This window comes from Protomyctophum parallelum (genome assembly GCF_964188405.1).
Source record: "Protomyctophum parallelum genome assembly, chromosome: 14".
Taxonomy (NCBI): domain Eukaryota; kingdom Metazoa; phylum Chordata; class Actinopteri; order Myctophiformes; family Myctophidae; genus Protomyctophum; species Protomyctophum parallelum.
Window position 1 is genome coordinate 45149195 of NC_139709.1, and position 14378 is coordinate 45163572.

General features: G+C 44.0%; 1 protein-coding gene across 1 annotated transcript; it reads right to left on the reverse strand.

Annotated features, from left to right (window-relative positions):
• Nucleotides 1-6037: 6037 nt before the first annotated feature.
• On the reverse strand, nt 6038-14052 carry LOC310870846 (Krueppel-like factor 6). Its single transcript, XM_083782185.1, has 4 exons — nt 13674-14052; nt 10762-11422; nt 9489-9612; nt 6038-8957 (listed from the first exon to the last, which is right to left on the reverse strand). Exons 1-4 carry the CDS (start codon nt 13962-13964, stop codon nt 8906-8908), a joined length of 1128 nt encoding a protein of 375 aa, XP_083638311.1. The 5' UTR covers nt 13965-14052; the 3' UTR covers nt 6038-8905.
• Nucleotides 14053-14378: the final 326 nt, after the last annotated feature.

The following is a 14378-nucleotide window of genomic DNA, read 5'->3' on the forward strand; positions in this document are numbered from 1 at the left end:
CCACGCGTTGCTGCAGGGATTTGACTCATCTTCTTGTCTTTAATGATGTGTGTTTGTTACCGGATGACATTTGTGTACAAATCTCACGTTCTCCTCTCTTTCATAATCTCTCTCGCTCTCTATGCTCCCCTAGGAGTCATTTGAACTGCATTTCTCAAATTATTCATCTCATATTTTTATGTAGGTGTGATGTTTTGGGAATAGAACAGACCAAGAGAAACAGGCTGTGCCATATGGGCATGTAGGCTCGCTGTATGGGCATGAATCTCTCTCTATCTTTCTCTCTCCCTAGTCTCTCACTTTCTTTCTCTCACTAAAACACACTCTCTCTATCTATCTCCCCTATCATGTGATGCTTTTCGAGCCTTCCATTTTATGCCCATTTAAACATGCTGTGGTTGTGCTGTCCTTGTACCTGTGCTTAGTGCGATGAATGCAAATTGTACGCGGATGATGAAACCATCACTATATAGCTAAAGATAAACATTTGTATCAGCCTGTGAAATTACCTCCATAACGACATGTGCAGTGTGTCAGAGCGAAGGCAGATTATTTTCCATTACTTTTCCATGGACCCTATCAAATTGTACATGTACATGCTCTATCCGTTTCTTCTCGCACATCCCCTTGCAATTAATTAACTTTCTTCCGATTCAAATCTACGTGAGTAAAGTTGTACTACTCTGGAGATAAAACCGCTGAAGCCTTTTTGCATTTCTGTGGAATGAATAAAGTATTAAAGTGCCAGTCAGGCGCTTAGCAAATGCATCTAAATGTGAATTGACAATAGTTTGGTAACATTTTGACCTCTCCGTCTTTACGCTCGTTAGCAGCAGAGGTTCTCATTTCACAGTCTGTCTGTCACGGTCGAGGTCGTACATCTACTATAGCATCATGGTGATCATTACAACCAATAAATCAAAGCATGATCTTATAGTATAATGCAAAGCTACACATTCACTCACACACTGATGTAAGTCCTCCATATTTCCTATGCATACTGTTCCTTCCTGTGTTGATGGGGGCGGTAGTAGCTCGGGAGGTAGAGTGGTCTCTAAGAATTATAAATGTTCCTTTGTTCGATGCCCTCTTCTAATTCGTCATCAAATTGTCCTTTGAAACATGTCACTTTTCTAAATGAGCAGGTTGCCACCTTGTTTGGTTGCCTTCGCATCAGTGTGTAAATGTGTGTGAATGGGTGAATGTGACACTGTACAGCATCATTTTGAATCGTAAGACTAGGAAAGAAAATTGCTATCTAAATGCTGCCCATATAAAGAGAGACATAGTGTAAGTGTTGTATGTTCCCATGGTGGGCTTCATTCCACTCAGCTTTCCCTCTGATGGAGTTCATGTCCTCTATAGTGCTGTCAGAGATAAACACTCCATCTATCTATCTGTCGTGGGATTTGATCCAACAAGACATTGGCAGCCAGCCACCTGTTACCCTGCTATCAGTGCTATGACAGCATTATGTAACCAGGGGCCAGAGAGAGAGAGAGAGAGAGAGAGAGAGAGAGAGAGAGAGAGAGAGAGACAGACAGACAGACAGACAGACAGACAGACAGACAGAGAGACAGAGACATAGAGAGAGGGGGGGTAGATTCCTCTGCCAGAGGTCAAAGTGTGATGGGAATAGATAATGGCCTATATCTCTTTTCTATCAGCACCGCCCCCACTGGTAACGAGCTTGTTCATCACAGAGGAGGACAAGGAGTGAGGTGTTTGGAGAGGTGGAGACTAGGGAGGCTGGCAAAGACGAGGGTGGAGGGTTGGAAACCACGAGGGAGGAGTAGGATGAAGAGTAGAAGAGTGCCTTGCTCAAGGGTGTTTTGGCAGAGTCGGTGCATCGGCACTGTAGCAGTAGTATCGGTCACTCTTCACTGTAGCAGTAGTATCGGTCACTCTTCACTGTAGCAGTAGTATCAATCACTTTTCACTGTAGCAGTAGTATCAATCACTTTTCAGTCACCACATAGCAGCAGGGATACACCCTCCTGTCACTGTCAGGGATTCAGCCAGCAATGTTGGGTCATTGGTCTCCTTCCCGGTATGTCACAGCCATCCTCCCTAGCTGCTACTCTACTCCAGGGCAACAATTAGGGAGGACACAGTTGGAGGAGGAGGGAGGAAGGGGAACATATAGCACCAGTCCAGAGAGGAGGAATGGGTGTGTGTTTCAGGGAGGAAGACCTAGCACTGAGGAATGTCCATCCATCAGACAGGCCACTCCATCACTGTTGATGTTTGTAAAGGTTGGGGCAACTATCCCAGACGCCTGTGCATTTTGCTTTACAACTGAGAAGAGCAGTGGCACTCTTGGGTCTGTGGAAAAGTCATTAAATGCAAGCTTATGGTCTGAAAGCGAATTAAACTACTTTTACACAGAGCTGGAGGTGCAAATGCTCTTTTCAGTCAAGTATTACTTTTCAAGCTCCAGCAGCTCTGCTAAGGCTCAAACCATGTGAACAGTGTGTTCTTCATTCTTTCATTTGTTGATTAAACCTTTAATAGAGTTTATTTGAGAGAGAGAGAGAGAGAGAGAGAGAGAGAGAGAGAGATAGAGAGAGAGAGAGAGAGAGAGAGAGAGAGTATGATGACTCAGACCTTGATGAAAAAAGACCCCCCATTTTCGTAACCATTTTTCACTGTAAAATCCTCAGTGTCAATTTAACTCTGAGTGTGCACTCTCAGAGTAACAGACCTGTAAGGTTCCAGGTTCCAGTAGGTTCCACTAATTATGGATATAAATACATTAGTTTCCTAGTATTTCAGTTTCTATCATGAATGAAAAGGCTATAGAAAGTATTCGTCATCTTTTGTCATCGTTATAAGTAGCCACATTAGATGAAGCCATCCATTTTGGTGGATAATGCTGAGGAAGGGCTGTGCCTCTGGTGACGAATACCAGGTCTGGTTTCAACCTCCTAAACACTCCCTCATAACTGAGATTTAACATTACACAGGATGTGATATAAGTTACTTAGCGATGGTGGATATGTCATTTGGCTTATCAAGTTGCAACCTCCCAACACAGATGTATCATTCATTTCACCCCACGACACCTACCTATAGCTGTAAATAACAAACATAAAACATTTTTTAGGAGTAATATAAACATGCTTTTTTGTTTGTTTGTTTGTTGCAACAATTTTCTTCAATTTGTTGAGGAAATGCAGAGCCTGATCACTCATAGCATCTCTGAGGATAGAATTCTGGAGGACATTTGCAGCATTTTGTACAAAATCCAACAGACTCGTCTTGATCACATGACTACAGAGATCATGTGTACCGATTTGCGTGAGGTTTGGATTAAATCTGTGCGACTAATATAAACAATGTGTTTTGCAGAAATCTGCCTCATGGTGGCGCTATAACCGGCAGATGTGTTGGGATGCAGGCCATGGCCTCTAGGGAGTGTGCATACAAAGTTGTACACAGATCGATGAAGTTATAGGTAAAAACAGGAATTGCCCTGTTATAGCGGCACCGTGAGCCTGATTTGGGAAATAAATTGTGCCATGTCGTCCTCGGCCTAGTGAAAATGTGCGTGTATAATGTCACTGAAATTGCACACTGTGTTTGTGATTTGTGGCATTTTGTTTGAAACGGACCAATCGTGTGAGCTTTGGAAGCCAATCTTAGCCAATCAGGATGGAAGATGGGAAATGGTGCAGACAGGGCTTAAAGTTGATTTCAGTCCTGAGGATCTCAAAGGGGTCATTTAATGAGATCAGTGGCTTTAAGCCCTGTGCAGATCCGTGTTGACGGACAGACACACACGGACGGAGTGCAAAACATACTCTCTCCCCATGCCTTCGGCCTGGTGGAGACAATTAATGTTGGTGATTATATAAAAGGTATTATATTAATTTATAATTGTTAAGTTCACTCTGTATATCCATGGTCATAATAGCATCATGATGCCATTACAAAACATGGGCTACATATGGAAGAAATGTGTTTAATAAAACAACATTAACTGCTAGATGGTCCTAAATTAACTTAATTAAGCAGTCACCGTCTCTGTCTGAGTATAGAGATCGACTACTATACAATCAAATACATTTGTATACAAGATCATTTCAGATTTCAGGGAGGGAGGGAAATACTAAATTAACTGTTAACTACATTAACACTTTTCGCGGGGGCGAGTTGGTAAACGGGCGAGTCGTCTGGTATTCCTGGTGAAAGGCCATAGGTCTCACTGTTTGAGTACACCAATTCCCTCTTAACCACTTAAACCCTCTATACGTCATTGACTGGAGTCCCCTAGGGCTCCATACTTGGTTCATTCTTCTTTCCCCCCTCCTCTACACCAAATTTCTAGAATAGCCGATCTACAGGCTCACAACACGTGTTAGGCTCAAGGGGATTATTATTACCACAAAATAACACACTCCAGCCAAGCAATGCAGGGCTAATTTAAAACTGGTGTTGCTGCATATGCTATTCCATCCTGTCCACAGAGAAGAACGAGCATCGGGATATACAGCCTCGATCTTGGATAATGAATCGATATATCCCTCCCCAAGAGGTAAGCATTTTACATCCCTCTCTCTCTCTCTCTCTCTCTCTATATATATATATATATATATATATATAATATGTATCGCCCCCTGGTCCAGTTGAGACTACAGATATCTGTATGATACAGGAGACTATACCTTTACATTTTGATACAAGATCTGATCTGAATGAAAACGTGGTTACTGCAACTGCAGCGAGTGGAGCCAGAGTAGACGGACTGAGCTAGTGTGAGAGTAGAAGTCGAATCATAATAAACATTTCATCCTCTTAAATTGTCAGACATTTTCATCTAAAGTAAAGAGCAATGAGCCCATTTAATTGTCAGTAACTGTAACGACACTACTGAATTGGGAAGAGTAACTACTTGTCTTACTCTATAGTTACTGAGCAAAAAGTAGTTGTATTACAGTAACCCGTTACTTTGTGGCGCGTTAGTTACTTAAGTATATGCATTAGTAGTATACTTAGTAGCACGTTAGTGGTGATGGGTTAGGATACTATGATCAAATCCTTTTCTCCTGTGCCTGCCCAATGCTGTGCTGTGTGCTGTGTCATTAAAGAGAAGCTACTCTAGGACAGTGGACTGACAGTTTCCCTTTTAAAAAACAAATCCCATACAGCTGTATTGACTGATCCACCTATAAAACCAGCAGTGCTCAGGCTTTCGTCCTCCCTCCTGCTGTATATTATATGAAGTCATTCAGTATGGTTTCCAGGAGACGGGGCGGGGTGTTTGGGGGTGAAGGACTAGCATCTCCATGTTGGGTCAATGACCTCTTCTCTGCCTCTCGTCTCCTCTTGGTTTCACAAGCAGCAACCTCTCCTCTCCCTTCCCCCTTCACCCCCTCAGGACACAAGAGATACGGCATGGGGGAGGTTGTGTGTATGTGTGTGCATTCGTGTTTGTGGTTGTATACAAGTATAGGTGTGCAGTCTTTTGACCTAAAGAGAAACTATGTCTAGTGAATTAATGCTCCTGAGCTGGTGTGTGTGTGTGTGTGTGTGTGTGTGTGTGTGTGTGTGTGTGCGTGTGTGCGCGTGTTGTGACGTATGTGTGCATGTCGTGATGTATGTTTGAGAGCTTTGTCTATGGATAGTTCTTTCCATGATGCCAATTATGACTGATCTTCATCCGTTTCTCCAGTACAGTGACCTCCTTCCTACAGCGAGAGTACTGCACGTGTTGTGAATTCAAGTCGCAGATGCACTCAGGCCAGGGCTTGTTGGATGCTTGTAGGCTAAGATCAATATGCAACTGCACTGCAGGCACTCTATTATTACAGAATAAAAGTAAGTATTACTTGCCCAAAGGCACAACAAAACAGCCCCCCTCCCCCTCCATACCTGCTTGTTCTGCATTAATGAGACCTTCATTAGTTTGACTGGGACCAAAGGTGAATTCATAACCTTTTGGATTACATCTGAACTTAAATGACCTATAACTCTTTGTATCAGAGACATCATATCGCACAAAGGGAAATGAAAAAAAGAAAGAAAGAAACACAGAGTAGTTCCAATATTTTTTTATCGACTTTTCCAATAAAAAATACATTCATACAGAAACTATTTTACAAAACAATTTCAAATGAAAAAATCTTGTTATGCCATAAAACAAACAAAAATAGAACCTCATATTTTATCTCAATGTTTTTTCTTTTATCCAATAAAGATTCTCTAACTAAAGATAAGGGGCCTTTTCAAATATATTTGAAAAGTTGAGAGAAACAAAGGCGTGATGTGGAAACTGGCAAATGTAATACTTAGTGGGCAAAAATAATGCAATCAGTTGAGATTTCAAGTGTACGACTCCTCCAAATGATTACCTTGCCTTATTATTATTTTTCTTTTAATATAGGCTAGGTATGTACCCATCAAAGCTATTGACAGTTGAACTTATTTTATGCTCTAGCATTTTCCATTGAAATCATAATACAAAGAGGATGCATGAATAAGAATGGAGTGTGTCTACTTTCTTCAGCCACTTAACTTTATTCTTGTCCTTATAAACTGCACTATTTTTCAGTTTTTGGTCCCATACCCCTTTAAAATAGAAGCTTCTATACAAAATTTCTCTTAGTTACAATTTACATAGCTTTGCATTTTTCAATCATTCTCAGTGTAAAAAGGAAAAGGGGGAAGGGGGCTTTGTGTATTCTTCTAATGTATTCCAGATTAAACTGTACAATAGTTGAGGGTTGTGACAAGGCTTGTATCTGTTATTGACCGGTGAGCGCGAGACGTCAACTAAATAGTTTTATGACCTCTCAATCCAGGCCACACACTAAAAATGCTGTGTCATTTTAATATTAACACACCCGGAGGCTAATTTGAGACGACACACAGCTGGGTTACTTTTTCAACCACAACATGTCAATAAAACCGTTAGCTTAACATCATATTGAAAAGCATTACAGATGTACTGTCCCAACCTGGACAAAGTGAAAGTGACACATCGTTTTTAATTGCGTTAACCTCAGACAGTTCAAGGAACGATAACCCCCCCCCCCCCCGACCACTACAGTATTATTTGCAGTAAGTCTTAATTTCCCATGACTTCACTTTAGGGCCAGGCATACCACATGTCAGAACATAACATATTCCAAACCTCTGTACCTTTTGGACAGTCTTGAAGTGCATCCCTACCGTGCTGTACTACACAGTAGTAAAACATTGCAAAAAAATTGAATTGTTTCGCTTTAATCGTTTCACACAAGTGCTCTGCTTTTCTGTCTCAGATCAAAGTAATTTTGAAGAAATAAATGTAGCCTCAATTGTGAATGTGATATAATTAAATAATGATGCGCGGAAATGTGAAAATTGGCAGTCCTTGTGAAGCTTTTATATACGGATATATATATATATATATATATATATATATATAGCTGTATATATTTTTTATTATTTGAATTATTCCCATTATTCAGGAGCCTGGAGAAAAGTGATGTGAGACAATAGGGCAAAGGTGTGTCAATTAGAGCCTTAATAAAGCTATTAAATTACGCACTGCTGCATCTGCAGCCCCCGTGTGTGTGTGTGTGTGTGTGTGTGTGTGTGTGTGTGTGTGTCTGTAAGAGAGAGAGAGATCTATTATATGGGACAAGGCCACTTACATAAGGCATCAGTAAGGTCAACAGTGCATTTAGAGAACAAAAGAAAGCGAGAATAAAGAGAGGAGGAAAAAAAAGAAATCATAGTCCCCATGATCAAGACCGTTGCCAAGCAATAGTGGTATCTCCAATATTTCAACGATTAAAAACAAAACAAAAATAAAAAAAATGACTGCCTTATGTGTTTTTGTACAATATTATGATACTGAGTAATATGTAAGTAGCTGCTCTTGAATGGGAGATTTGCCATCCTATAAGCAAACAGCTGAGCAACAGATCCCAAGATCCCATGCAACTTCTCTTATAATGGCAATAACTGTTTGTGTACAACCTCCTTTTTTGTCTTCTTTTAAGATACAGAGCTTACACAATGGACAACAAAATTAGCTTTTTATAGCATGTACTTTTTGAGACAGGCTACGTAATACATTGCACATTTAATAGCTGCACTAAACATTACAACTTCCCCTGCACTTTAAACAAGGAGTTGCAGTTACACCTCCGGGCAGAAAGGAGGTGCTCTCTCATTAACAAATCTGACAAGCTGCTCCACCAACCTTGAACCGCCCGTCCGCCCGCCCGTCCGTCCGTCCGTCCCTCCCCCACCCACCCCAGCCACTAGACTCAAGGCGCCACAAAACAGCACAGACAAAACCGTGTTTTTTTTTTTTTTTCTTTTTTTTTACTTGCATTCATTCCCACTGAGACAGTACAAATCCCACCAGACCCCCTGTCACACCACCATTCATTCGCCATTCCACAATGCAAGCTCCATCGCCCAGTATGCCAGCAACAAGGATCCAGTCACCGGCACACAGAAAGTCCTCATGCGCACAGGCAAACAAACTGGTCATTGGAGGGAGAGCCAAGGGTGCGAGTCCCACTTCATCCTCCAGAAGAAAAAGCATCAAACACCATACGAGAAGGGAAGTCTGTCTGTTTCTCTCACTTTCCATCCATCGATCTTTCCAGTTTTAATGTATTTCTTCGTTTCTTATCTCCCCCTTCGTTAAATGCTGAGCTTTCAAGAATAATCTCCACAGCAAGGTGTTGGAGGCACTAAGTATGGTGCAAAAAATTAATGGCCTGCTCTTTTTTTTTCACGGACTTGACTGGAACAGTGCCCCAAACCCTGGTATCTGTCAGGACAACCCCTGGACCTCTCTCTCTCCCCCTCCCCACTTCCATCTCACAGGTCAGGGGACATTACCAACCAGGACACCAGCATCATCCCCTCAGAATTCCGGAAACGCACGGTGGTGGCCATCTTAGATGTGCCTCTTCATGTGCAGTGCCAGGTGGTCTGAACGGGAGAAACACCTAGCCGAGGAAAAACAGAAACAAGAGGGGGTTAAAGAGGCGAGACCAGTGGTAAAGTGATAATGCTGAATATGTTGGAGTGAATGTGACAACTTGAGTTGAGTAGCTAGAACAGGAAATCGAGTGGACTTTGAAGGAGCAGGGAAGGGAACAAAAGATGAAATTTGAGAGTCCAATTAAAGAGCTTCATTCATTCTGAGATTTCTTGTGTTAGAAAAATGAGAAACCATCTCTTACAAAATGACAGATGATATAAAACCTGTACAAGCTATTATGCTTCAGTTATCTTCAGTTAAAATTTCATATTTCTCCCCCCACATTTCTTGGAAAGGGCTAGCTGTCTTTGGCTTGTCTGAAATGCATTGTTCCTAACTCAACCATTCAAAAGAAAAGTGTGAGTGATTAACCCAGTTATTGGCTATTACACACATTTACAGGGTTTCCTCATACTTGGCAGATAATGACCGATCCTTGGGACGTTTTCTAAGGGAGACAGTGATTAAACTCCTAAGACGTGACCGTGTTCCCTACCTGTCACAGTGACTACATTTGAATGGCTTGGCTCCAGTGTGCTTCCTGAAGTGCCTGGTGAGTTCGTCGCTTCGAGCAAAGCGCCACTCGCAACCCTCCCAAGAACACCTGTAAGGCTTCTCACCTGTTGAGAAAACATAAAAAGTCACAAGGTTAATACCATTAAATGGTGTCAGATGTCATCCTTGTGCATTGAGGCCGGTACCACATAGGTACAGATCATATTCTCCACCCAATGTCATGGGTTTGAGCTTTTCTCATAACCTGTGTCACATGTCTGTCCCCTGTCATTGTTTGTTGTACTCTCCAGGAAACTAGAATTGCCCTAAAAGTTCAATTCCGATCCTGTGGAGCCATAATACATTCAAGGGGAAAATCCTGTCTGAGCAGGTGCTAAGCAGCTTGGGCGTGCTACTGTACACCAAGAAAAACAATCTTTGACTTATGGTGCATGAGAGCTCTGGTATGCAGCAATAAGAAGTTGTATATGCAGCCAGAGTTGGCTCTTATGTAATTTGCAGGCTGCCATACCAGGAGGAAAAAGTAGGACTATTCCTAATGGTCCGTAATGCCATTAGCGGTGTAGCTAACGTGGTTAGCAATTGGAATGCTAGGAATGTGGCTTCCTTTGCTAATGTGCAGCACAGCTGTAAACAGCTTGGCAGAGGTCAGAGTTGACAGGGGAAGCTGCTCACATATGAACACCCCCGCCTGCCCCTTGCAAATTATCGTAAATGTCAGATTCCCATCGTCTATTCGTTTGTACAAATGTAAACAAGTGAGTTCACTTTTTCCCATGGTGAAATTTGAGAACTGTTGATTTGTTTTCAGGATTCTCATCCTTTGGGTCTTGATGGCCCTCAAAAGAACGCCCCTCCTCCTTTCTCTTTCTCTCTCTCTCCCTCACTCCCTTTATCTCCCACCCCTCCCTCTGGCATGAAGTCACGTTCCTGCTGTGTGAATTGGGTCACAGTTGAGGGCATTCAGCCTGACAAACTATTCAAAGTATGTGGGAGCGTTTTCAGCACTTTGTATAAGAAATTAAATCCCAAGCCTACCCTCTTTCCACTGGAGGGATTCAATCATGAACTTCTTTCTTTTATTTTTTTTAACAATATTCCCTTTTTGCAGCAGATGTTTTCTGAAGGAACAACCTGAACTCATAACCTGTCGGGGCAGTGATTAACCTTCTGGATATTCACTCTTGTCTTGTGACCTGGACATTTCACATTTTAAGGTGGTGAAAGGTGCTAATCTACTGTTTGTGCCGTACCTGTGTGCGTACGCTGGTGCGCCTTGAGGTGTGAGCTCTTGGTGTACACCTTGCGGCAGCCATTGAAGTGGCACCGATGCACACGCCTCCTGCCGTCTGGCGATGCTTCCAGAGCCCTCCCTCCGCCAACCACACCCCCAGTCCGTATTTTCCCTGGCGAGCTCCCTAGCGTGGCCTGAAGCCCGCTGCCCCACGTTTGGGCCACCGAAGGTGCGTCCTTTCCGCCCTCGGGCGAGGACGGCGGGGTGCCGATAAGCTGGGTGCCAAGCTCCTCCTCCATGCCGACTGCCATGCCCACGCCGCCCAGGAGGTCGCTCAGCGGGTTTGAGGCGAAGTCGAGGGTCGGAGAGAGCTCCTCAGAGCTGTCTGATGCCTCGCTGCTGGCGTCTGAGTGGAAGCCGCCCGCGTCCAGGTGATGGTGGTGGTGGAGAGGGCGCCTCCGCTGATGACGATGACTGTCCTCCTCCTCTTCTTCATCCTCCTCCTCTACCTCCTTTTTGATGACACGGGACACCTTGGGGTCGGCCTCACTCTGCTTCCCATCGCCGGCGGTGCAGGCGAGCATCAGCTTGCTCCACAGGTCCTCCTGTCCGTCGAACTTCAGCTCTGTGGCTGAGACGTACGGCTCGCTCTGGAGGTATCTCTCCAGCTCCAAGCAAGTCTGGTGGGGAAGAAGCAAAAGCAGCGGAGGGCATGAGTTTATGCAGAACACAGACATAAGAACTGAAGATCTGACCCATTGACAGCTTTTTCCTGAAGAGAACCATGGAGATATACAGTATAGTTGGGATTTGAGAATGAGTTTGTAATTCGTTGGGTACTTATAGAGTCTGCAAAACACTGTTGTAACATTACATTTTCCAGCGGATATACTCCAAGATGAATGAGAGAGCGTCTCATGGTACCCGGAAGAGTCTATGGGAAATGCTTCTGCCCAGCCCTCCCCTCCCCTGATGAAACGTAAACTAGATCAAATAAAGAAAAACTATTTAATGAAATGCACAAAAATCCAATCTCCACTCCTGTCCCCTGACGACACGTAAACTAGATAAAATACAGAAAAACCTTTTGATGGGAATGCATAAATTCCAATCTTCTTTAAAGCTTGTTCTCTTTTTATAGCCTACTTTGCAGTGGGTATCACTAGCAAGGGGAAATGTTTTAACACCACAGGCCTGCAGCTTCCTCTCTCTCTCTCTCTCTGCCTACAGGAACAGGAAGAGACCATACATACACAATGTCCTATGCAAGAAAGAGGGTTAAGCTCAATTCATGCTCCATCACATGCCGGTGTCTCTCTTGGCTCTTGCTAAGTGACACCGCCATGTGACGGAGTATAAATTAGGCAATAGTGTGAGTGAGTGGGGTTCCCTCTGGGGCCAGGTCGAGCGGAAAGTAAGATTACATGCAGCGGCACACCACATTTCCGTTCTGAGAGCATTCAGGGGTGCTGCTCTTTCCTCGATCGAACCCAACTGATGTGCGCGTGGTTTGTATAGTGTCTGGACTAGTGCACAATTGTGTGCGGCTGTGCATGCACGGCGCGCGTGGTATAGGTCATGAAATTTGCATATGCCACAAAGCTACTACTTCCCTCTCGTGGCTTAGGGAAGTGCTTGTAGATCTTTTAAATGTATCAATTATTCAACATTAATGTGGATTTAATAATGCATTCGTGAGGCAAAGCTAGAAATAACATAGCACACCGGGGACTTGGGGTCTGGTTCATGCAGGTCCATAAAAAGCTTGACATGAATACTTCACGAGCCACAGAGAATTTGTGGGCTTGCTTTTCTTTCTTTCTCTTTTTTTAAGAAAGGGGGCTGGTGGCATGAGAGGACTTCCTCGCCACAGTCATCTGTGAAAGGTTATGGGTTATGGCCACCAATGCACTGTTGATACAGCCTAATACGGTGAATCAACATATCCTGTCACTGTGCTGAACATACTCTGTTATAAGAGTAAAAAGGGTGTAATGAACCCCAGCCTGTAGTGTAATGTCATTCTGTAATCTGTATACATACAAGAAAGGAAACAAATCTTCACTGAGGAATTTCAAAAAGTTGTTGTAGCCTATTGGAGAATGTGTGCGCCTATTGGAGAATGTGTGCCCCTATTGGAGAATGTGTGCGCCTATTGGAGAATGTGTGCCCACGGCAAATGTAATTTGTCACTGGCGTTGAGCGCATCCTTGGCGAGGTTTAAATGCCTGCGCTGCGAGGGTGAGCTGGGGGAGGGGGTGTTGTTGCCAATTCATTCAATTTGATTTCAGACCAAACACAAGCAACGTTTTGTTTCAGTGTAAAAGAAAATCTTCACTGTTAGCTGTCATCCATGGCCGCTTTACAAGGCGCAAGGCAAGCCAATTTGGAACAAAATCAGTCTGTCAGTCTCATTCTCTCTTTCTCTCTCTCTCTCTTCGACTCTCCCACACGCACGCGCGTGCGCTCTGTCGTGTCTGTCACTCGCCGCGTGTGAGAGTGAGATAGAAAGGGGGAAAGGAGAGACGCGCATAGACGAGCAGAAACACGCACGTTACTCATTCAAATCAGCAACACAGCCTTTCACCAAAATGTCTCTGACAGCTGAAAATGTAAATCTCCATAAAACCTTGTTTTAACGCGAAAAACACGATCATTTAAACCTTTACATGGTAATTGATTGCTGGTGCGTAATTTCTGCATCATGAGCCATTTGCCAATTTTGAGGACTAATCTGTAATTTCCAATCGTGTATTTAGCAAACAACTTTGCCATTAATTCGCATGATCCCAAGCAGCTGTCATTGTGTGCAAGTTTTCAGGAATTCTGAATTTTTTGCGTTCTTTAAATTCCGACTCCAGTAGGCTAAATGCAATATCTCCGCTGGGTATTTATAACACACGGGGGTTGGGTGGGTAAAATGATAGCTACCTGCTGCCAATACTCTTCCAGTGACGGTAACGCAGAAAAGTATCCGGTGTCATGTACGATCTGGAGCTCCTGGAAGATGCTGCACATAGGAATGACATCCATCTCACTGCTGGATGCAGCAGCCACAAGTAGAGCCCAATTCAAGCCTGTCCTCTTGCGTCTGGAAAGAAACTTGAGTCTTCGGTTTATTTTGTGCATGTATATAACATTAACGTCAGAGCAGAGCGCGCCGTGCCGTCTTTCCAGGGTAGATCGTTGGTCCACGGAGCAGCGGCGCACACACAAACGCATACATGCACGCACACACGTTACAGGGGGGGGGCTGGTCTCGCTCGCTGTGACTCCAAACACTGAAGTCGCGGAAAGTCTGCGAGTCCTGCAACTGTAAACTTCCCCCGATTCAAAATCACTGACAAACTCCACCCACGTGATCGCGTGACGCCGCGACCGCGCCGGCCAACCGGCTCCTCGGGCCCCAGCGCCCGCCCACCGGGCCGACCGTGGCCAATGAGCGACGCGGCATGTTCCGTCCTGCGCGCTGTGATTGGAGCGTCGCTCCTAGGCTGCCCTGACTCTCATTGGGCCGCGCGCACACTATTTTTAGAGAGCTATATAAAGCGGCCCCCTCTCGTAGCGCTGTGTGAGGAAGTCATATTTCGGTGGACTTCTGTGTTCTGTGTAGTTCCAAGTTCTCTCCCGAGCAGC